At 56.2% G+C, this 23252-nt stretch overlaps 1 protein-coding gene across 1 annotated transcript; it reads right to left on the bottom strand.

The window, feature by feature from the left end:
* Positions 1-432: 432 nt before the first annotated feature.
* On the bottom strand, positions 433-19019 carry ATP13A2 (ATPase cation transporting 13A2). Its single transcript, XM_087820207.1, has 29 exons — positions 18938-19019; positions 13078-13172; positions 12799-12981; positions 12430-12488; positions 12162-12288; positions 11848-11924; positions 10754-10831; positions 10493-10562; positions 9506-9640; positions 9352-9418; positions 9137-9268; positions 8380-8535; positions 7375-7485; positions 7246-7292; positions 6971-7159; positions 5664-5870; positions 5083-5178; positions 4844-5003; positions 4603-4723; positions 4371-4495; positions 3510-3670; positions 3285-3401; positions 3079-3158; positions 2609-2761; positions 2431-2527; positions 1442-1665; positions 1205-1356; positions 910-1079; positions 433-820 (listed from the first exon to the last, which is right to left on the bottom strand). The coding sequence occupies exons 1-29, from the start codon at positions 18945-18947 to the stop codon at positions 686-688; spliced, it is 3534 nt and encodes a 1177-aa protein (XP_087676333.1). The 5' UTR covers positions 18948-19019; the 3' UTR covers positions 433-685.
* Positions 19020-23252: the final 4233 nt, after the last annotated feature.

The raw sequence follows: 23252 nt of genomic DNA, 5'->3' as shown, positions 1-23252 counted from the left end.
GGGCAGGACTGGGGATGATGCCAGGGCTTCCAGTAATGAGGTTGGCAGAGCTTTTGCAGGGCAGGAATCAGCCTTTGTTTCCTGTTCTCCCCAGTTCAGGGCAGACGACTGAGTTGCAACCCCAAAGTAGGGCTTGGCCACTGTCCAGCTGGTGGGATGAGGTCAGGAGCACATACCCTTCTCTGAAGGGCGGTGCATGTGGTTTTGGTTGGGAGATGTGGGCTCAGAGTCTGGATTTTCATCTGAGGGAGGAACTGGACCACAAACATGTCCCAGGATGTGGGGGTGGGGGGAGAAAAGGGAACTTCCCCAGTTAAATGCCTCCTAGGCACTGATCGAAAAAATCAGGGGCACCAGGAGCAGACACATGGCAGGGGCTACCAGCTGGGCACCTGGCTCAGGCAGGAAACAGGCATAGTCAAGCCAGTAAAATAGTGACTTTATTTGCTACACAGACAGGGGCTGAGTGGGGTTGGTGGCTGCTGTCTCTACGTGGGATGTCTGAAGAGAACAATAGTTAGCATTTACCCAGGTGGGGGCAGGAAGGCTGGGCTGGGCAGACTTGGGGCAGGAGTATGACAACTGCCACCTCAGGGCTGCAGTAGTGGTGGAGTGTCTGTAGATGGGGCCCAGTCGGTGGCTCAGAGGCAGGGAGATCCAGTGCCCAGTCGCTGGACAGGACGCACTACCCCCTGGGCCCAGTGGGCGGCGGCCAGGGCTGCTCAGCCAGCTCCTGCTCCAGCTGCTTGAATCGCTTCTTGGAGGCCCGTTTGGGCCGCAGCCACCGCAGGCAGTGTGGGAGGCACTGGTCCAGCACACTCTGCAGAGAACAGCAACAGTGCAGAGGGGGCAGCTGTGGCAGAGCCCACCCCGAGAGCCCCTCAAACCCCGGCCTGGGGTGGGCCCCACCTCCAGCATGAAGGCCCCCACGAAGTTGAAGGCGACCAGGCCCAGCAGCAGCAGCTTGAAACAGGTGTCAGTGATGTTCCTCAGTGCCAGTGGCCCCTGTAGAAGGCCGGGGACCAGGAGGAGGCCCACCAGGATGGAGCCCAAGAGTGCCAGGGCCACCAGGAAGGGCACTGGGGGTGAGGGAGTCTGTCAGGCCAGGGAACCCCCGCACACTCACACATAAGCCCGGTGGGAACCCCCGTAGGCACCAGCCCCCACCTCCCTGCACCCACCCCACCCCACCCCACAGCAGCACCATTGGTGTACAGCGGCTGGCGAAAGGGCGCCCCCTTGGACACGGCAGCAGCCAGGATGAGGTACTGGAAGCTGGACAGAGAGAAGACCACTGTGTTCTCATAGTTGGGCAGGTTGTCTGGTGCAGGCACTGTCTTGTTCAGAGGCACAAACCTGGAGGTATGGGGACCATGGGTCAGGGAATGAACATGCAGAGGACAGGGCAGGGGTGGGATTTGGGGATGGGCTCCCTACTTACCAGGGCTGGGCCACAGTCAGGAAGTAGCCCCCTAGCTGCACTCCGGCCACCAGGGCCACCTGCAGCAGCAGGCTGCTCAGCACGGGCACGCTGAGCAGCGCCCCTGGAGGCCGCGCCTGCCCCAGCACCAGCGCTGGCCCCGTGCGGCTCATGAGCACAGCCACAGTGGTGGTGATGCCCAGGTCAATGGCCAAGAACTGCACGTCGCCCAGGTTGGTGTTGATCTGCCAGCAGGGGAGGAAGGGCAGAAGGAAAGGTAGCCCTGAGGCTGACAGGGGAGGCACAAGCCCCGCCCTTAGGGACCCCCTCTTCCAGTCTGAGGGAGGCTTCCCTGCTGACCCTGGGAGGCCTGAATCTGATGGGGCAGGGGCGGGTTTCCCCTAACCGCAGGGAAGTCCCAGCCTGAGGGGAGACGTAGGCTCTGCCTTGTGGAGCACCTGGGTTAACAGAGGGCACAGCTCCTGCCCACAGGAAGCCCTGGGCTTCAGGTGGACACAGGGACAGCCTTCAGTACACTAAAGCCCTGCACTGCTGCACGGTGTCCCCTGCTTTCCACAGAGGCGATCTCAGAGAGAGGGGACGAGATGCCCCCAGAAGGGGAAACAGGTGCATCCATGAGAAAGGGCAGGGGCCTTGGCTCTGTCCCACTCTCACCTCACCCCCCGACCCCTTCGGCCTGGGCTCTGCCTGTGTCCCTTGCAGACGGGGAGCTCCCGGAGGACAGGGACAGAATGTTAGCACAGAACTTCTCCAGTTTCTGAGGACCTACAGGCTCTGTGCTTTCACCCTCTCACACCAGCATGGCCACTGAGGCTCAGGAGTCATCCAAGCCACACAGCTAGAAAGTGGTAGAGCGGGATTTGAGGCCACACCATCTACTCCAGAACCTGCCGGGCTCCTAACCACACGGCTGAGTGTCCTCCCCCTGGGCCCTGCGCAGGGCCTGCCCTCAGGTGTGGCTCTGTACGGGGAGCTCTGCAGATACTCACCGTGTACAGGATCAGGACGGAGATGAACTGGGTCAGGCTGTACAGGGCCATGAACTTGAACACGCTGAAGGACGTGTCGAGGGAACAGCGGCCTTCCCTGGGGAGCAGGGTATGGACATTAGGGTCCCAGGCTGGCTGATGGGCCAGCCCTCACCCACAGGCCCCCTGCCCGCCTCACCTGATGACCATGGGCACACACTCAATGCTGGCCATGCTCGAGGTGAAGGGTGAGACCACCGAGGCCTCGGCCTGGGAGAGTGAGATGCCCACATCTGCCGCCTTCAGGGCCCCGCAGTCATTGGCGCCATCCCCGCACATGCCCACACAGTACCTGACACAGAGGGTGGGCAGGTGTGCCTGAATTCACGAGCTGGCTCTGAGCCTGTGAGGTGCCTCATCTGTGAAGGAACCCCACCCACCTCACGGGCTTGCTGGCAGAACATGGGGATGGCTGGATCCTTAAGGCCGGCATGGAGCCTGGTGCATAGTAGGTGCTCAGTAAATGGATGCAATTACTACTTTGGCATGATAGCTCCAGGTCAGCCTGTATGGGTTCTCTGAGGGCCATGGCTCTCTAATTCTTGAGGTCAGAGGCAGGGACTCATGGGCCAACATGTCCCTCTAGGCCCCTCGCCCCCATGCACTTACTGAAGCTTCTGCAGCTCACACACCAGCTCCGTTTTCTGCTCAGGAGCCATGCGGGCAAAGATGGTGCCCTGGACCAGGACCTGGGAGCACAGGGAGAGGGGGGAGGGGCTGAGGCAGCCACAGGATGGGGTGGAGCCAAGAGGAGGGAGCAGAGAAGGGGAGGTGTGGGGTGGCTGGGGAGGCTTTGGGGTGGGGGGCAGCCCTACCTTGGGCAGTAGCCGGGGGAAGTGCTTCTTAAGGACACCAAAGGTGGACCCGCTGAGGGCCAGATGGCTGGACCGGGGGTCTGGCTCCATGGTGTAGCTTGTGAACTGGTCAGGATCCTAGGGGCCCAGGAAGCTCAGCTCAGCTGCCCCTGCCCACCCGATTGCTGGGGCCTGGGTCAGGTGACATGGGTGGGGCCTGTGGCAGGAACTCTGGGTCAACCTCACCTTAGCCTCATTCACAGCCACAGAGGACTCCACTGGTAGAAGCTCAAGGGAGGCAGGCTGGTCCTGCTCAGGGGGAGTGGCGTGGATGATTACCAGACGCTCCTGGGGGCCCACCATGCCGCAGCTCTGGGCCACAGTGACTGCAGTCTGCAAGTTGTCCCCTGGAGGGCATGGGGCAAGGTCAGGGTCCAGCTGCCACCCAGGGGGCCATCCTCACTCACCCCGACACTTATAGATGGGAAAACTGAGGCTGGACAGAATCCGTCTGCTATGACCGGCTGAAAGAGCTCAGGTAGGTTATCAATGGTCCTGAGCCCCAATTTTCTTATCTATAAAATTAGGCATCAAAGGTCTTAGAAACCGGGGACCTGGGTGTGAGTTCCACATATGCTACTTCGTGCTGTGGGCCGCTGCTGGAAAGTATATGTGTGTGGGGGGGGGGAGGACAAGGAGGACACAGGCCTACTGAGCTCCTCACGTCACCCTGGCCAGACTTTTTTTTCTTGCTCCATGAAACTGTCACAACCTTCGAGGCTGATGCAATTTCCCCCATTTCTCAGGGGTGGAAACTAGACCTTGGAGAGGTCACCCAGCATGTGAGCAGTCGGGTTGGAGCCCAGGCTGTCCCACACCACCACCCTTGGGCTCTTTGGAGGCCACTCTATTCCTCTGCGCCTCTCCTCTCTCATCTGTCAGATGGGGTGATAATGACCACTTGGGAGGGATACTGGAAAGATCCATGACATGTCTGACAAGGACCTGGCCTGAAGCAGGGCCAGAAGAGATGCCCTGGCATGTGCAGCTAGGTCCCTTCTGTCTGCCCAGGAGGGGGCCCCCTGACCTAACCGGCCCTGACAGTACCTGTCACCATGACCGTGCGGATGCAGGTCCTCCGCAGAGCCTGGATGACTGGTGTCGTCTCTGGCTTCAGCAGATTCCTCATGACCAACAGCCCCAGGAGGCTCAGCTCCTGCTCCACGGTGTCCCTGCAGGGTGGGTCACCCAGTGAACAAGGCCCCTCCCCCAGTTCTGGGCTCCGCCTGCACACAGGCCTCCCTTTGCCCATGCCTGAGGCTTGGTTTCCAGGGCCCACCTGGTCAGTTGCTGAGCTGCCTCCGGGCTGGGTGGGATGGGCAGTGGCTTGCCGGCGAGGGCCACAACGCGGTAGCCAGTGGCTGTGTAGCTCTGCAGCATCTGGGCAAAGTTGGTGGGCACTGCCAGGCAGAGGCAGATGTCACTGGGACAAGAAGGTAGGCACACAGGGACAGAGGCCAAGCACCCACCCCATTCTGTGCCAAGACTGACCAGAGGACTCTGGGGCCTGCCCCCTTCACCTGTCTTGGGGTTGCAGAGGCCTGCCACCAGCTCAGGGGAGCCCTTGACATAAGCCTCGGGCTGAGCGGCCCCTGGCCATGCCACCACCACGTTCATGCGCTGCAGGGCTGACGAGAAGGGGAAGCGGCCAAGGATGCTGACTGGCTCTAGGGGCTCCTCCTGCAGGGTTGGAGAGGCAGCTGAGGAGCTGGGCTGTGGGGCCCTCCCCTTCCACCCCACAGGCATACCCTCGACTTACCATGCCCTGAAGTTGGGGTTCCTGAACTGGAGGTCTCATTACTGCTAAGACCTGGGTCCCAAATGCCGAGTCTACAGCCGGCCCCTCCTCCAGGACCTGGGAGGCAGGCAGAGAAGGTTGGCATCAGATGGTTTGGGTGCTGGCTTGGCCTGGGGTAGCCAATCCTTGGCCCATGGAGAAGCAGCAGGAGAGATTCAAGTTAGACTCATGAAAGACTTCCTTAATGCGAGACTGGATAGAACAGAAGAATATGGGCTTTGGGGTCACATGGACCCAAGTTTAAACCCTGGCTTTGCCACTTAAAAAGCTGGGGTGACCTTAGACAAGTTATTCACATCCCCCTCAGCCTGATTCCTCCTCGTGAAGCAGGCTGTAAGCTTTCGTCCTAGGGCCACGGGGAGGAGCACTTGAGAGATGTACCACAGGGCGCTGGCACAGGGTGCTGAGAATGCGGCCTTGGCCATTGCTACTACTGATGGTGGGCACACAGAGACCACCCTGGAAGCTCTAGAAGGAAGACCAGGTGGGCTCTTGGGGCCCAGCCGCCCAGAGGCAGGGGCTGACCTGTGTGGCCTTCTCACCCAGCCAGTAGATTCCACCATCTTGAGGTCCATGGGGTCGCCCACTGGGGTGTCCTGGAGCCGGCTGAGGGTGTGGCAGGTGGCCAGTGCTCGGAGCAGGGGCCCCATGGGCAGGCGGCAGGGCTCTGGGACCAGTGGCAGGAAGGCCTGCCCCTGCAGCGGCACCACACCCATCACATCCAAGCCATCCTCAGTGAGGGTGCCTGTCTGCAGGGGGGAAGGGGGCAGGCCGGTGATGAGGCCTGGGATGAGTTGGGCCCTGCTGGGTTGGGTGCCCACACCCCAGGCCAGGTGGGTTCCATCGGAGCCTCAGGAGCCAGAAGAGGTCCTCCTCTGTCTCTAGGCCTTTGCACATTCAGGTCTCTCTGCCAATCGGCCCTCCCCAACCCTTGCTGTTTCTTTGGCATCATTTCCTCCAGGAAGTCTTCCTTAACCCAATGGTTGGGTCAGGTGGTCCTGGCTTTGGGCTCCCACCCACGGCCTCTTTGCTAACCTATCATTTGTTCACTGCAGTACTAGGGAGAAGGTCTGGTCACACACTGTGCTCAAAGTAATTGCTGAATGAATGAATGAATGAGTGAACAAATGAATGAAAGAATGCCTGCATTTCCCACACTGCCATCTGTTACCTGTCTGGGTCCTTTGCTAGCCTGGGGACACTGTGAATCTGATCATACACCACCCTTTCCATTCAAAACTCTCCATGGCCCCCTCTGCTCTCAGAATAGCATCTAGCTCCTCCCCACTACTCCTCCGGCTCTAAGCACATGGTCTATTCCTCCAAGGAGCCACACTAGTTCTTTCCCTGTCTGACCCTGCGCCCTAATCCTGCCACACAATCTCTGACCCCTCACTGAGATCACCCAGGGAACTGCTCAGGAGCCCTCCTTGACTGACCCGTAAGGGAGTGACGAGTGACCCCCATGTACCACCCATCATGTATCCCATTTGCTTCCTTCCTAAAACCCATCACCACCTGTGGCTCTCTGTGCTCCCTGGTTCACTTGCTGTGGTTGGGGCGGGCACACACACATCCATGTCCATCTCTGATGGGTCCCCAGTAGTACTGGGCACATGGCAGGCCTTCAGTGGCTCTCAAACAAATGAATTAATAGTTTCAAACATTTTATCTGCCAGACCATGAGCCTGATGTGGGTGGTAGCTGGGGGAGGGGCAGTTCCTCTGAGTGTTTCCACCTCAGAACAGGGTCTGGTGTCCAGCAGGCCCTCAGTCAACACTGCTCAGTGAAGAATGCAGGGGTGGAGGCCTGGCCCCTGCCCCATGCCAGCCCTGCCTGCGGCCCCCACCTTGTCGAAGCACACCAGCCGGAGCTTGCCCCCCAGGTTGATGCGCAGCGGGTGGATGCAGAAGATACCCTGGCTCCGCAGGCGGCTCTGGGCGTAGAGCGTGCACACAGTCATGGCGGCTGGCAGGGCAGGCGGCACCACCACTGTCACCAGGTCCAGGGCCCGGATCACAATCTCGTTCGTGGGCACCTGGCAGGGGGCACTGTGAGTGCCAGAGGCCAGGCTGGACGGGCCCTGAACTCCCACCGGGAGCCCCCGCCTGGCCCTGGGCTTACCTGGTGTCGGTGGAGAATGAAGATGCTGTAGATGGTGCCGAGGAGAGCTGGGGAGACAGTGAGGGGCTCAGAGGGACTGAGGGTAGCACCTTGGGAACCACGGCAGAGTGGGGTGCAGGGTGTACTCACCCAGGACAGACAGAGCAGCCACAAACTTCATGCTGTGCTTGTAGAACTTGAAGTTGACGGGCCGGGGATGCAAGATGGAGCTCACCAGGCCCCCTTTAGCTGTGCAGAACCCTGTGAGGAGATGGGGAAACTGAGGCAGGGGACGCGATGCTGAAGGTCAAGATGGGTTTCCCCAACCCCTACCCACCCCACCTGAACCTCTGGGGTTGTAAGACATAAGGCTCCAGGATTAGAAATCGCCCAGTGTGGGGTCCCACATGACATCCCACAGGCCTTGTCCAGCCCTCAAAGAGTTTAGTAAACACTCAATTAATAAGTCTGATCCAGTGACACAGGTCCCATTCCCACATGGCAGGGAGCTGCTGAAATTGTACAGTAGTCCCCCCTCATTTGAGGGAGACATGTTCAAAGACCCCCAGTGGGTGCCTGAAACTGTGGATCTTAATGAACTTTACAGACACTGTCTTTTTCATATAGGTAAATACCTTTTCACTAAAGGAAGCACTTTGTGGCTTCACTTTGGCATATCTGAATTGCCATCAGTACTCTCGCACTTTGGGGTCAATATTAAGTAAAATAAAGCACTGCTACCTCGACAGTCCATCTGATAACGGAGTCCGCTACTAAGTGACTGCTGGGCAGGTAGAATGCAGGGCATGAACATGCTGGGCAAAGAGATGATCCCGTCTCCAGTGGGACAGAGTGGGATGGCACGAGATTTTATCATGCCACTCAGAACAGCATGCAATTTAAAACTAATGAGTTATTTCTGGAATTTTCCTTTTAATATTTTCAGATGGTGGCTGACTGCAGGTAACTGAAACCATGGGTGAGGGGGGACTCCTGCATAGCACTGCTCCGTTCCCAGAAGGTGGGCTCTTACTTGCTTGCTACATCCCTGCCCTCTCCAGTTACCCTTAAGCAGGGCAGTGTCCTGCCCTGTCCCATGTCACCTTTCTTCTAGGTGCTGGGCCCAGCATCCCTCCCTGCTTCCCTGACTCCTACCTGTTCGGGTCACCACGGCCAGGACATGGGGTCCTCCGAAGGCCCGGGCCTGCAAGACGAGCGTCCCACAGAAGAGTGTGTGCCGCCGGTGGGTCTCTGGGCTGTAGGGCACCGGCCCCTTGGGTAGGGCCGTCTTCAGCACTGGAACACTCTCCCCTGGCAGGGATGTGGTGTGAGGCCCATGATGGCCTCAATGACCCTCCGTCCCGCCAACAAGACCAAGAGTTATACACAGAATTGTTTCATTAGCCCTAGGTCTCATGTAACTCTTATAACCATGTGTGAAAACCATTGCCCACAATTTACAGAGAGGGACACTGAGGCTCAGGGAGGGCAAAGGCATAAAGACGCAGCGAGACAGTCCTGGAAGGGTGTGTGCCAGCCAGTTACCAGGAACCGTCTCTTGGGGGGTCAGGAGTGTGCGTGTGCACATGTGCATAGTAGGGGACAGAGGCTAGGGGGAGGCTTCCTCCTTCTGCTGGAACTCTTATAACAGGCTGTGTCATTTTTATAATTCAAACCAATACAGATATTGACACGAGGGGACTTAAGCACTGTAAAATCCCAAGCCCACTGCCTAGCAGAGTAGCGATGCCTTACTGAGGGCCCGAGGGGTGCAGAATCAGTGAGTGCCAAAGCCAGGACTGTCAGCTGAGAGCAAGAGGAAAGAAGCGCAAACCAGGAGTCCTGATGCAAGGCTGAGGGGCTGGCGCAGGGAAGGAAATGCAGGAGGCTGTGGGCCAGGGGCTTGGCGGACCTGTCAGAGAGCTCTCGTTGACCATGCACTCGCCGGCCACCAGGGCAGCATCGCAGGGCATCAGCCCGCCCTCCTCGGGCAGCACCAGGCAGTCTCCGGGCACCAGCTCGCTGGAGTCCACCCATTCCTCCTCTGTGGGCAAGTGGAAGCCTCAGCCCGGCCCGGGGTGGGGGGCAGCCACCTCCCCTAGCCTCCCTCCCTTCCCTAGCTCTCACCTCCCCCAGGCCGGTACACGCACACCCGCACAGACAGTTTGACCATGTCCCTCAGGGTCTGGCTTTGCTGTGAACAGGGGGACAAGCAGGGAGTGGATGGGTGGAGGCCCCTTGGGGACCCACCAGCCCCACGCACCCCCCTCACCCCACTCACCTTTCGGGTCTTGTACAGCGCCAGGCAGATGGAGATGGAGGAGATGAGAAAGATGCACAGGGCGTACCAGTAGTAGTGGTCGGCCAGCCACAGCCCGATGCTGAAGGCCTGGAACCCGTAGTAGGGGTTCAGTGCCTGGGGAGTGGCGGGGGGCAGAGTCAGGCCCTTGGTCCCCAGGGCAGCCCAGCCACAGGGAGCAGAGTGCCCTGCTGTGGCCACCAGACTACAGCCAAACCCTTCTCCTGGTCAGTCCCATCCAGGCGCCCCTCGAGCCCCAGCTTCTTCATTCCAAAGAGGACACGGGCGCTACATGCCAGGCCCCTGCGAAGCACTTCATCTAAGTGTGACACAATGGTGATGACAATTCCACCAGGTGGATGCTACCATCAGCTCCATTTTACAGATGAGGAAACTGAGGCATAGGAGGGTTAAATCATTTTCCCTAAAACCACAGAGTTCCCAAGTGGCTGACCAGGGTGCACATCAGACCAGACTCCAAGACCCCTCTGCCTGTCATGGGCGTCTGTCCCTGGCTCTGAGGGTGGGATGGTAACAGTGTACTCCGCTGTGTCAGGGTCACTGGCTTCCCTTTGTTCTTGTGTGACCTTGGCCTGCCACATACCCCCTCTTAAGCTCCAGTTCCTTACATGTGAACAGTGTCCCACCCAATCCTAGTCCCTACTCATGGGGCTGTAGGAGAGCAGAGAAGACAGCGCAGACAGGACCCGGACTCAGGAGCCCAGCAGGGCACAGAGCAGGAGCCCAACTCGAATGGGTTCTCCTCGGCCTCTTGTCCCCAGTCTGGACCAGAACCTCCAATCCCTCGCCCTGAGCTGACTAGGACTGGATCTGAAATGATTCTACTGTGGCGAAGGGGACAGCAAGTCTAGTCTGCCACTGTAAAGTGGCCCAGAGAGGAAAGCCCCTGGCCAAGGTGACAGAGCCAGTCCAGGCCAGAGCTGGGATACAACCCAGGGACAGCCCTACCTCGTCCACCAGCAGCTGCGGATAAGACTTGACCGGTACACTGATCACGTTGGGGCCGTAGATGGCCTTCCTGTAAGAGGAGGGGCAAAGCCATCAGATGAAGAGGGCTGTGGCAGCTGGACCCTCTGAAGGTGACAGAGCTCCCCATTTTACAGCTGGGGAAACCAAGGCCCAGAGAAGGCAGGTGACTGGAAGAAGGCAACACCCAGGGTGGGGGGCAGGATAGGTGTCCCCAGCTCTCTGCTCCAGGGCAGCACACACCTCACAGTTTGGTCTTGGAGGCTGAGGCCCGAGCGGGAGTGGTGGATGTCGTCACACGTGCGGCCGTGGTCCAGCAGGCTGGGAAGGGTGGACAGGGTGGGGATGCAGGTGATGGGGCCTGAGCTCTGCACCCCCCACCCCTTTTGGCCCGCTTCTGCCACACTGAGCTCCCGGAAGAAGCAAGACCCTCACTAACTCTGGGCTTAACTTTCTCCGGTTCCTCTGGTTGGGCCCAAACCATCTCAGTAAGGAAAGAAAGCAATGAGAGATGATCATATTCAATAGCAACAAGAGCAATGACGCCTTAGGTAAGTCACTCAACCTCTCTGTGCCTCAGTTTTCTCATCTGCAACATGGGAACAGTGATAGCACCTGCCTCATAGGGCTACGGGTGGATTAAATGAGGTAAACCATGCCAAGTGCTTGGACAGCGCCTGGCACTTACTGAGTGACAAACCTGTCAGCGATTTTTGCTGCTCTTCTTATGTAGCAGAGGCTGTTGGTGCCAACCCAACATGCCCTTGGCACTCACCCTGCACGATGCAGAACCTTAGTGCAGACACCTGTCTCTACCTGATGGTTTCTCCAGGCAGAGTGCAGAAGAGCTCACATCCCCGGGAGCAGCCCACAACCCACAATGGTAGGGAGGTGATGGACAGGTACCCCAGCCCCCTTACTCTGTGGGTGAGGGCACCCCCAGGTGTTGCTCTACATGGGCCCAAAGAGATCCCCAAGTGGACTGAGCTCCAGGTGCCCATGATAACCACTCCCCTGGCACCCTGCTCGTCCCACCTCACTTCCAGGTGCTTCCTGGGAACACCTTCCAGGCAAACTCTGCACTTGAATCCCTGTCTCTGGGTCTGCCTCATAGCAGTGTCCCCACCTTGGCCAGACTTCACCCTCGAAATAAGCCCAAGAGGCAGGGATTCGCTTCATGCCCTGTTTACAGAGACCCTTGAGGCCCAGGGAGGCTCAGTGACATGCCCATGATTGCTGAGGCCAAGGCACAGAGCTGGAAGGGAGCCCAGGCCGGGCCACTTCCTGCCACCTCCTCAGCACAAAGCAGCACCACCGGTGTGAGTCACGGCGCCTACCTGGCTTGGCAGAAGGCCTGCTGGGTCTCTATCCAGACGTAGCGCTGGCCCCGGAAGAGGTAGTACCTCAGCACCTGCTGCTGGGTGGGAGAGAGGAGAGGCTGGGCTCCAGGAGGCTTGTGTGTGGGGTGGGGCAGGGACCAGTGTCACAGGAGAGCGGCAGGAGAGGAGTGTAAAGGTGGTCAGTCAGCATCCCGGATGTTTGGGACAACAGAACCAAAGGTGCCTGGAGAACATGGAGTCCACCCCTCCGCCCCCTGCACAGAATGTGAAAGTAAGGCCCAGAGAGGGGCAAGGACTTGTCCAGAACCCACCAGTCCACTCACTGCCTCTTCACTCCCGTGGAGCTGGGCTGTGTCCTTCCATGTACCCTCTGGTTCTGCCCCCACAGCAGCCTGGCTCCGGCCGTCCTCTGCCTGGGCCCGTGGGGGCAGCTCCAGGCTGGGGAGGGGTGTGGGGCTTACTCTGGGAGCTGCCCCAGCACCTTGCCATCCCCCCAGAGCCACCCTCCTTCCCTGGGATAAGAGGCACCAGGGTCAGAGCCTTTGCGGGTGGGGGGCCAGGGAACAGGGGCTGCCTTACCTGCCCTCACCAATGGCCTCAGTCTGCACCCGGACAGTGTAGAGCTGCCACGAACTATCCTGGAACATGGAGGTGTGGACTCAGTACTGGAGGAAGAGACGCCCTCCCCTCCCTGATCACCCTTCCCCCCAGCCAAGTGGCTCCTGCTGGAGGAAGCAGGGATCAAGAATATAGATGACCTCCTCAGGAAGCATCCAACCTGCCCCTTCTGCCCACTGCTCAGATGGGAAAGCTGCAGTCCAGAGAGAACAAGCTGCCCAAGGTACACGGAAAATTAGTGGCCAGGTTGGGCTGAGAACCTGAGCATGCTCCACCCTGACCCAATGCCACCTTTCTCCAGCTCTAGGCTGTCCCTGCTCGGCCTCTCACCTCTTTGTCTCTTATTTCGATAACGAGTGTTTCGGCGCGGGCCAGGTGGCATGGCTGGAATCGCAGCCGCACCCCCCATGCCGGCTTCCACCGGAAGAGCAGCAAAGGGATCCCTGCCATCATCCAGACCACGACGTGATAGCCTATAACCCTCCATGGACTCCCACAGTAGCCGCTGAGCCTCTGTGGACACAGGAGAGAAGGTCTGGTGGGGGCGGGGTGGGGGCTGGGGGAGGAAGCCCGGGGTCAGTCCCACCTGCCCCTCTCTTGCCCACATACCACGGATGAAACTGAGGAGCTGAGGGGATCTAGAGACGGCTCTATCGTCAGGGTCCCATAATTGGTGGCCGTGCTGCCCACCAGAGGGCTGCTGTCTGTGGACAGAAAAAAAAAGTCATTTGAGGGCAGAAGGCTTTTTCTACTTCTTTAAACATAATAAGCATCGTCATTTTATCAGCTGGTGTGACAGAGCCAATAGCTCAAGTCTTCCTGGGCCTGTTATCTGGCTGCCCTGTCATTTCCAGTGTGTTTGGTGACTTCTCACTGGCTGTGGGCCCATCACTGGGGGGAGCCTGGAGAGCGCCCTGAGCTTCCACAGCACTCACACATCCTGCTGTTAACCTCCTGTGAGCTGTGTCCCACCTTTCCCTCTGGTCCCCACCCTGAGGGCAGGATCGGTGGCTTATCCTTGTTTGAGCCCAGCACAGGCCTGGCAGTGAGGAGATGCTGAGAAGTCCCATCTGGACTGATAAAATGTCAGGCCTGCCTTTCAGGGCAGCCTCACTCCAAAGGTGGAAGGGGAGGGGGCGAGAGGGACCCAGCCACTGGGGGTAGGCGGGAGAGCAGGGTGAGCCCCAGGACTGTGGAGAGAAGCTGCTGCGTGCCAGGGTCCAGCTGAACAGTTACCAGGGTTCCTTCTGTGAGGAGGGCCCTACTATCACCCCCACTTTACAGACAGGTAAACTGAGGGTCGGGGAACAGCACCAGGCTGTTGCAGAAATTCTTTTTCTCCTGCCTCCCCTCTTGTGGAGCTGTGGTCCTAGCAGTGGGTGTACTGGGGTCCTGAAGAGAATGGGGCTGACTGCTCCAACCCTTGGGCAGCTTTTGTTGGGGTTCCTCTAATTGTGATCCCTGGACCATTTGAGCACCTGCTACACATAAGGGTTCCCGGGCCCCTCCCCAGATGAGCTGGAGCAATGGCTGAGGTGCTGCATGTCTCATGAGAGCCTCTGGAAAAGTCCACTAAGGGGGGGGGGACTGGGTAGGGGGCAGCCTGCTGATTTTCTGGGTTCCCTTCCTCCCCCTCCCCAAACAGAGCCCTGCAGAGGCCTGACTTAAAAGTTTCCACTCACCCAGCCCAGGGTGTCCCAGGCACCTGCCACTGTCACAACATCCCAGCCCCTCAGCTGCTCTGTCCCCAAACACTTGGGTTTCTGCAGCTTCCCTGAGCCCACGGCAACCTATAATAGTCAACCTTTCCTGAGGGCTCACTGTGTGCAAGCTCTGTTCCTGGCTCTTTTTCCAGAGTTAACACAATAACCCTGCCCTGTAAGCACAATGATTATGCCTCTTTTACAGAAGAAAATGAGGCTCAGAGAGGTTGAGTCACTTGCCCAAGGTCACACAAGTACACGGTGGTGCAGGGATGCAAGCCCAGGTAGGCAGAGTCCAGGGTGGGTTTTAATACCCCTGCTTTACCACCTGGGATACCCTGAGGATTGAGGCCATGTGTCCCCCCAGACCAGGCAGTCTGTCTCCTATCCCAGCCCCCCATCTCCTTGCCTGGTGAGGAGGATAATAATTACTATGGTAATAACCATAATAAGAGCAGCCGGCGTCCATTAAGCACTTTCCAGGTGACGAGAGCTGCTCTAAGCCTCTAAACAAATTAACTCATTTAACTCTCCAGCAACATAGCCCCAGTAAACGGTGGAACCAGGAACTCAGAGCCCAGGTCCTGTGCTTTTGAGACCCATGTGGGCGCTTTCAGAGAACAGGGCACATGCCCTTCACCTCCTGAAGCCTCTCACCCTGATGACTCAAAAACCAAATTAGCACAAGCCCCCCACCTACAGCCAATCGCTCCTCTATACACTTAGGAGACTCTGAAATCAAATGGAGCCACCAGCTCCAGGAAGCCAGACACACACATGAACACACACACACACACACACACACACACACACGAGGCCTGTAGCCCTCCAGGAAGCCAGACACACACATGAACACACACACACACACACACACACACACACACGAGGCCTGTAGCCCTCCAGGAAGCCAGACACACACATGAACACACACACACACACACACACACACACACACACACACGAGGCCTGTAGCCCTCAACCACTGGGGGCTCTGGCCAGGAGTCTACTCAAGGCCAGGGGGGCAGAAGGCCAGGAGCTCTTCTTTCCTGGAGCTCACAGGGACCCCAGCCCGGGTCCCTTCAATCTGTAGGCCTGGCCACATCCAGCTTGTGAGTGAGGTTTGTAGAGGCTTTATTTCTTTCCTTTCCTGAGGAACAAACAGCTGAGGCCCCTCGGCTCTTGTGTAACCCTGGGGAAACTGGGGCAGGCTCCTGGCCTGGGGGGCAGAAGGAGTGGACCTTCAGGACAACTGACACATTCTGTCCGGCAATGCTAGGTTCTCAGGTAACTGGCCACCAACAAGCCATAGCCCTTTTCTCACTCCACGTCAAAAGGCCACAGTCCCAGTTGCGCCTGGAGCCCTTTCTGCGTTTTGTGCCAGAGCCCCCCACCAGCCCTGGAGACCAGCTCTCTGAATGGGGTAGGATGGGTAGTTTCTCGTGCCTTACAGCTGCTCTCTGGATATTCCTGTAGTATAAAGGGAAAGAGTACCTCCAGATATAAGGGGCTGACACAGCCCAGGCCCTGCTCAAAGGGTTTTATATCCGTTAATTCTTTTATTCCCATGAAACAGGTACTAATTTTATCCCTATTTTACAAATTAGGGAACTAAGGCCCAGAGAGGTGCATTAAGTGGCCCAAAGGCCACACAGCCAGAGAGTGGTGGGATTTGGACCTAGGCAGTGTGACTCTAGGTTCATGCTCTTAAAACCAGGGCCTCTTGCCCTAGCCAGTTTGGCTCAGTGGTTAGAGTGTCGGCCCGCAGGCTGAAGGGTCCTGGGTTTAATTCCGGCCAAGGGTACGTACAAGGGTTGCAGGCTGGATCCCCAGCCCTGGTCAGGGTGGGTGCAGGAGGCAACCAATCGTTTCTCTCTCACATCGATGTTCCATAACCTCCTGGCCCCCCACTTCTCTCCCTTCCACTCTCTCTGAAAAAGCAATGGGAAAAACATTCTTGGTGCAAGGATTAAAAACAAACAAACAAAACACACATACACACACAAAATAGGGCCCCTCCAGCACTGTCGTCATCTCCATAACAATTGTATTCTTGCCCAGTCAGCGTGGCTCATCAACCCATGAACCAGACGGTCATAGTTTGATTCCCAGTCAGGGCACATGCCTGAGTTGCAGGCTCGATCCCCAGTAGGGGGTGTGCAGGAGGCAGCCCATTGATGTTTCTCTCTCACTGATGTTTCTATCTCTCTCTCCTCCCTTCCTCTCTCTGAAATCAATTAAAATTTAAAAAAAAATAATAAAATTGTGTTCCTGGCCCTCTTACAAGCAAGCAAAATTTTTTTTTACAAGGCACGTGCCTTAGCCTCTCTGGGTTTCCACTTCCTAAATGTAGGATCATAACCCCGAAGCAGCTGGCACAGGAGGAAGCATGAGCCACCCACCACCCAGGGTGTCTGAGGTTCGGAAGCCTGGGCTTGCACACGCCAGTGGCCTCTGGCTCCCCTGCCAGGGAGGCGTGGCTCTGCTCTGACCCATTTCTCAGGCTCCCCTCCACTTTTCCTGTCACACGGCCTGAAAACTCACAGCTGTGCCACTGTTCCCATGTGCACCCAACAGCTTCTCCTGGTGCCTTAAAGCCCTCAGGCAGACAGCTTGCTGGGAATGGGAAAGAAGCCTGCTTAATGCTCGGCCAACCCCAGCCGTCACTTTGCTGGTGCTGATCTGATCTAATTAATCCTGCATCAATCCTGCACCTACTCTCCTTTTACAACTGAGAAAACTAAGCCTCGGAGCACAGTTTGCCCATGGACTTGTCTCACAGCTGGAAAGGGCCTATCTTACTCCAAAGTCCTCTCTGCCCATTTCACCCTACCCACCAACACCCATCATGACATCAGGCTTGCACCGGTGTCATCAACCATCCTGCTCACAGTGCCTGACATATGGCTGGGACTCAGGAACCACTTATTGGATGAATGAATAAATGCCTGCACATCTCAGCTGACATAACAGCATGGAGGTGATGGTGCTAGGCGTCACTATGTCCATCTCCTGTCTCTGGGTCAGTTAGCTGTGAGGTACAGAGGTGCGAGCCCCCTCTTGAAGGGCCCTGCTCACTTCCCCCAGGATCTAGCACACAGCAGTCATTGTCTTTTTATGTCAACCTTCGGAAGAAAGAGAGAGAGAGGAGCTTGTAGGAGGAAGTCACATCTGTGAAAAACTCCTGGCAAGGTCAAGCCCAGGGCACTCTCTCCTAGAGGACACAAACACTCTGATGTGCTTATTTATCTCTATCACATCTCAGTCTCCCCAGGGATGTCATAGGAAGGGCAGGGAAGTGTCTGATCTCTGTACCACCAGCTCAGGCCAGCCTAGAGCAGGCACATGCAGGCTGTGTGCAACAACAGTACTTTCACGATGGTTGTATTGCTCTTCTGAATAAAAATAACTGATCTTCATGCATAACCCTCTGAGGGAGGGACTATTATCCTCATTTTACAGCTGAGGAAACTGAGGAACAAAGCTTTGAAGTCCCTTGTCCAGGGTCCCACTTGAAAGGGGAGAAGCAGAAATGAATGGGCTGAATGAACACATTCCTCACAGTCACACCCATCATGAAAAGCGTGGATTACGATCCCCATTTAAAATGTGGCACAAACAGGCTGATTAACACTTCCAAAGCCACACAGCTCAGTGTGGCTAAGATTAAAGCCAGCCTGACTGCGCAGCCCCGAGGCAATGCTAGGGGCACTGCAGAACAGAGGGGCTGGAGTCAAAGCCATCTGGGAAACTCTGGTTTCCTGCGGAAGCCCCTGCTTCCTGCTGGTGACCTGGCAGCTGCCCAGGGAGGCAGTGCTGCCTCCTACCTCGCTGTGGCTGCGCTGTGGCCAGGGACTCCTCTCCTCTGCCAGGCTACGGGGTGAGGGACAATCTGCCAGTAGCACCCAAATCCCTGGATCTGGAGTCCAGGGCCCATCTTTCCCTAGCCTTTCCCCTTCCTCACCCTGGCTGCACTCTAGACTTCGGGGGTGGGGACTGAGGGGACAGATGGGGAAGGAGACCTGAATGGAGGGTTCTGCAGCTGCAGAGAGGATGCTCCAGCCCTGGTGGGCCCTTTGCTGAGGAACAAAGCTTTGAAGGTCTGGGATCTGAGAGACTCACATGGAGATGAGACTCCCCTAGATATAAAAGGTCTATTGGCCTCATTCTCAGCAGGTGGGATTTAAATTAGATTCCAAAAAAAATGGGCCTGGGATGCTCCTGATGGGTAACATGGAAGGTGTGGTCCTTGGACAGGATGTCCATAGGCTTCGGCTGGGGGCCTGAGGGGGGGGAGGGAGGCTGTTTGGTGCCGCAGGGCACTCGGACCCGGGGATTCGGGTGCCCTGACTTCGCCAAACCCATTCACTACTTCAGCCAAGAGGAAAAACTGCTCAGAGGCCCCGGATGCTGCGGCTTCCACGCCTGCTGCCCCACCTGGACGGCCGTCACCCTCGCGGGGGCGAGTCCAGTGGGAGCGGGGCGTTTCCCTGCGCGGGCCACCGCGGGCCCCCATTACCTCAGCACCGGCACCTGGAGCTTCCCGCCCCAGGGCTGCAGGGCGGCGGGGAGGGGACGATCTGCGCGGCGCCATCCCCGGGCTCCTGGCCTCTCCGGGCTGAGTGCCCGTGACGGGGAGGGGACCGGCGCGGGGACGCCCCCGGGCTCGCTCCGCTGGCTGGGGACGCCGCGGGGGAGTAGTCGCCTCCTGACAACTGACGCCGGGCGGCCCGGGCACCGCGCCCGGTTGGCCCCTGCAGCGCACTCACCTGCGCTCATGCTGGTTCCTAGCGCTCATCGCCGGCCCCGGCGCTGCGGCCCGCGGCCTGGGCCTGGGCGTCGCGATGCCCGCGGGGGGCGCGAGGTGACCCGGGAGCGCCGCGCGACGCCTGGGCGCTCGCAGCTGTCGGCGCTCGGGACCGTGCCGCAGTCGGGTTCTGAGGGCCGCCAAGCCCCGCCCCACCCACCGCGGCCGCACATCCGCCCGCCGCGCCGCAGGGGCTGCCGGGACTTGTAGTCCGAGCCGTCTCCGACCCACGCGCAGAGGCAGAGACGCGACAGCCCTCGGACACACACTCCGGAGCAGGGGCTCTCAGGGAATCAGAGAGGTCAACCCTCAGGTAGGTGAACACACGGACACACTCAGAGAAAACCTCAGGCAAACAAACACGAGTACATAACACCCCTCCCAGCCCATACAAATTCACAAACAAGAGGTGTGGCACTTAGGAGATATTGACATAACCCTCAGACACACACACAGACTCCCAAGACACAGACACGACGCACAGATTCACACAGGTGACACTGACATACACATGTGTGACACGAAGAAACAGATACAGCAACCCCCACCCACCCACCATGCACTGCACACTTGGAATCAGCCCCACTGCATCGTAGTGGTTATGGACTATGCATGTGGTTCAAGGTGGCGTCAATCTCTTCTAGGCTGTGTGACCTTGGGCAAGTCATTTAACCTCTCTGGGCCTCTTTTTTTTTTTTAAGGTGGGGGGGCTCATTTCTTAACCTATGGGGTGTGGATGACATTAGCAATGCCGATTTTATATAGAGTCACGAGGATCACATGAGAGAAAGCATGTAGAACACTTGGGACAGTGGGTGGCACTGTTCAGTATATGTCAAAGAAAGATACACCTGCCCAGAGCAACATGGTCAGATATGCCTCACAGAGATACATGTGGATACAGGGAGACTGCAGTGATGCACAGGAGGCCTCTAAAATGCCAGAGAAATAGTAAAGGCATAAGCCAGACCCTAGAAGCCTCACAGCATTCATCTTCTTGTCCCACGGTGACAGGCACATATACAAACGGTGTCCTAACCCTGGGGTCAGTGGCCTCTGGACTAAGGACCTCCAAAGGTGGAGGGTGGATCAGAGTCCCCAGGCTCTGGGGCAAACCAGGGAAGGATCAGGTTAGGGCCAAGGATAGGACTGGGACAGATCCATCGTCATTCATCCAGTATGAACTTCTGGAGTGCTGGGCACTGTTCTAGGAACTGGGAACATGAGGGTGAACAAAACACGTGGGAGCAGCCAAAGGCAAGCAGAAGAAAACTTCCCAATAACCTATTGTGGAAAGAGCTGGAAGGAGACAGAGCTGTGACAGAGAGTTATGGTGGGGGACAGACTGCAGAAAGGGAAGCAGGGAAATCCTTGACCGTACCTGATACATATCAAGGACTCAGTAAATACATTTGGTAAAGGAGTAAATGTTGGCAGGACTTGCTGATGGATGGGGTGTGGAGGTACAGGAATGTGTGGAGTCAAAGGTGCCCCCAGGGGTTGGGCCTGAGTAGCCTGGGAACAGTGGAGCCATTTACTGAGCTGGGTCAGGCTGCTCATGGAGCAGGTTGACCACCAGGGGAATGGTCTAAACTGTCCTCAGTTCAGGTGAGAAGACCTGCAGATGGCATGTCCAGTTGGGGCAGACTACTTACCTTCTCAGAGTCCCCATTTCCTCCCCTAGATCCTTTCCCTAGATCCTGGCAGCGGGCCAGAAGCGTCATAAAGAGGGGGCATGGGACCTATTGAAAGACAGGCCCCCCATTCTTTGTATTGTTAACCCAGCTTGGCACTGAAGAGGTTCCATCCTCTGAGCCATCTGGGAAGGATCTGCCCCTTGGCCCAATACCTTGATGGGGCAAGAAGCCAGAGGAAGCTTCCTTCCAAACCACAGAGGATGTGGGAGGCCCTGCTGTCTATCCAAGTTTACCTTTGGGGAAGTGGCTCTCACTGTGCTGTCATTGGGTGGTCTGCGGGCTGGGCTCCTGTCACCTGTGGGCCAGGACCGATGGAGCAGCTTTCCTTCTGGGGCTGCTCCTCTCTTGGGGGTCCACAGGAAGCATAATATGCCTGGCAAAAGACTTGAGAAGTCACTAGTTCGGACTGGTTTATTCTAGAGCATGGCCTCACTTCTCTATTTTTTGAGATTTCACTGGGTTTTTGCAACAAAAGGGATTTTCTTACCTAGTGACAAACCCCATCACAAGATTCTGGCTGTCTAGACACACAAAGTGGAGTTTCAGCAGTTTGTCTAAGAGTTTCCTGGGCAAGGAGAAGGGGCCAGAAGAGAATCTGGGGGTCAGTTGGTGGCACTTCCTCCCTGCACTGGGAAGTCCATGCAACGTGAGAGCTGAAAAGCGAGCATCGTTATCCTTGCACAGCAGAACCATCCTCTGAACAGGACATTCTCAAACTCTGGCCAGTCATGGCAGAAACATAACAAACTGTCAAGTCCAGAGGGATGAGAATGAATCACCTTTCTAGTCCCTGCAGCCTCCAGCAGAAGGTCTTTCACACAGTAGGTATTAGAGACAAATTGGTTCAATTGAGTTTTTGGGGCATTTGCTCTACTGCAAGTTAGACGCTGCTCACATTTTTTTGAAAATTAATATATGTTAAGTATATATTTATTTAAACAAATGTTCAGCTTTACTGAGGTACAACTGACAAAATTGTAAGCTATTTAAAGTGTATGGCATGATTATTTGATATACCTACACACTTGAAAGAACTCCCCCCATCAAGTTAACATGTCCAACACCTCACATAATTACTTTTGGTTTGGTTTATGGGAATTTGCATTTATTCTTTAACGATTAAAAAAAAAATTAATTTGCGAGAGAGAAAGGAAGAGAGGGAGAGAAACATTGATTTGCTGTTCCACTTATTTATGCATACATTGGTTGATTCTTGTATGAGCCCTGACTTGGGGATTGAACCTACAACCTTGGTGTATGAGGAGGACGCTCTAACCAACTGAGCTACCCGGCCAGGGCCACATTTATTCTTAGACTACAGCCACAATTCTGAGCGGTGAATGCTGTTAATCCCTATTTTATGGGAAAAGAGGCACCGAGGTTCAATAACTTGCCCAAAGGCCAGTTAAGAAGAGATGTCTGACTTTAGTCTGAGGGAAGCTCAAAGCATCCCACATTATTATTTTTGAGAAAAGGTAGATTGTCAGGATACAGAAGTAGCATCAAGGATAAGATACTCTCCTTCCCTGGTCAGGTCCGAAGTTTTATTAGGAGTCTGACTGCTGAAATAGAACATCTGCCTGCCATCCAGTGAAAGATTAAATAAGCAGTAAATGAAACTCTCAGTTGATAACATAGTTCAGTTTAGCTGGAGCTTAAGTAGGGTGAGAGTGAATTACAGTTGCAAACTTGATGTCCGATGTAGCTGATTTGAGTGGCAACTCCCCACTACACCCTGCCTCTTGCCAGGAGCTGGGGTTGCAGAACTCTTTACAGGCCATTGAGTTATTCATGAGAAAAACCCATCCTTCCCTACAGATCAGCAGGTTAGAAGCAAAGCCACATTTTCCCTGAATCCAAGGAATGGGACCTTCCAAGGTGGACAGAAATCAGTAAGGTGCACCTTTAGCCCTACTGCCCTCCATGCACATGGCACGCGGTCTGCCTGAGGTTTTTTCAGTTCTCCTCTGAAACTTGAGCTTAAACATGGGAGGATTGTGTACTGTGTGGCCTTACTGAGGTGGCCAGGAATTCTGAGATGCTATACATAAGGGCAGAGACCCTGTCCTCTAAAATTCTAATTCAATGCTTGTTCCTTTTCTCAGTGACCTTGGCTCCTAGGTGGCATGGAACAAATCTTGTTCATCTTTACACGAGCATTTCACCTCTGGGGAGGCTGGAGAGTAGCGCTTTTGAACCGTCCCTTTAAAAAGCCAGCAATGCAGCCAACACCAGCCCGTTAGGCCATACCACCCTGAAGGCGCCTGATGCGCAAAGCTAAAAGCCAGAAATGCTCACTAAGGGTCATTCTCAGTAAGTCAGACATTATTCTTAGCCTCCTGCTTGGATGACCTCACTGCTACAATTTAAAAGTGGATTTGGGACGTTCCTAAGAATGAAAATAGGGGCTGTCCGATGTTAAATTGCAGGGGAAATGGTTAAATAAGTTATGGTGCATCTACGCCACAGAGCACTTAACAGGTGGTTAAAAAGGCTAAGGCAGAAAATGCATTTTATACACACACCCCCCCATCAATGTGATAAAAACAACAAAATGTGATAGATACATACAATGGGATA

This window comes from Miniopterus natalensis, chromosome 9, assembly GCF_054644295.1.
Source record: "Miniopterus natalensis isolate mMinNat1 chromosome 9, mMinNat1.hap1, whole genome shotgun sequence".
Taxonomy (NCBI): Eukaryota; Metazoa; Chordata; class Mammalia; order Chiroptera; family Miniopteridae; genus Miniopterus; species Miniopterus natalensis.
Note: the sequence above shows the minus strand (reverse complement) of the source record. Positions and strands in the feature narration are given on the sequence as shown.

Bases quoted from the DNA above. Each gene is read 5' to 3' on its own strand.
- ATP13A2 (XM_087820207.1), bottom strand. The intron at 7,160-7,245 runs GTAAGCCCAGGG...GCCCCCTGCCAG, and splicing joins TCATTCTCCACCGACACCAG to GTGCCCACGAACGAGATTGT. The intron at 5,871-6,970 runs GTGGGGGCCGCA...TCCCCCCTGCAG, and splicing joins GGCTGGTGTGCTTCGACAAG to ACAGGCACCCTCACTGAGGA.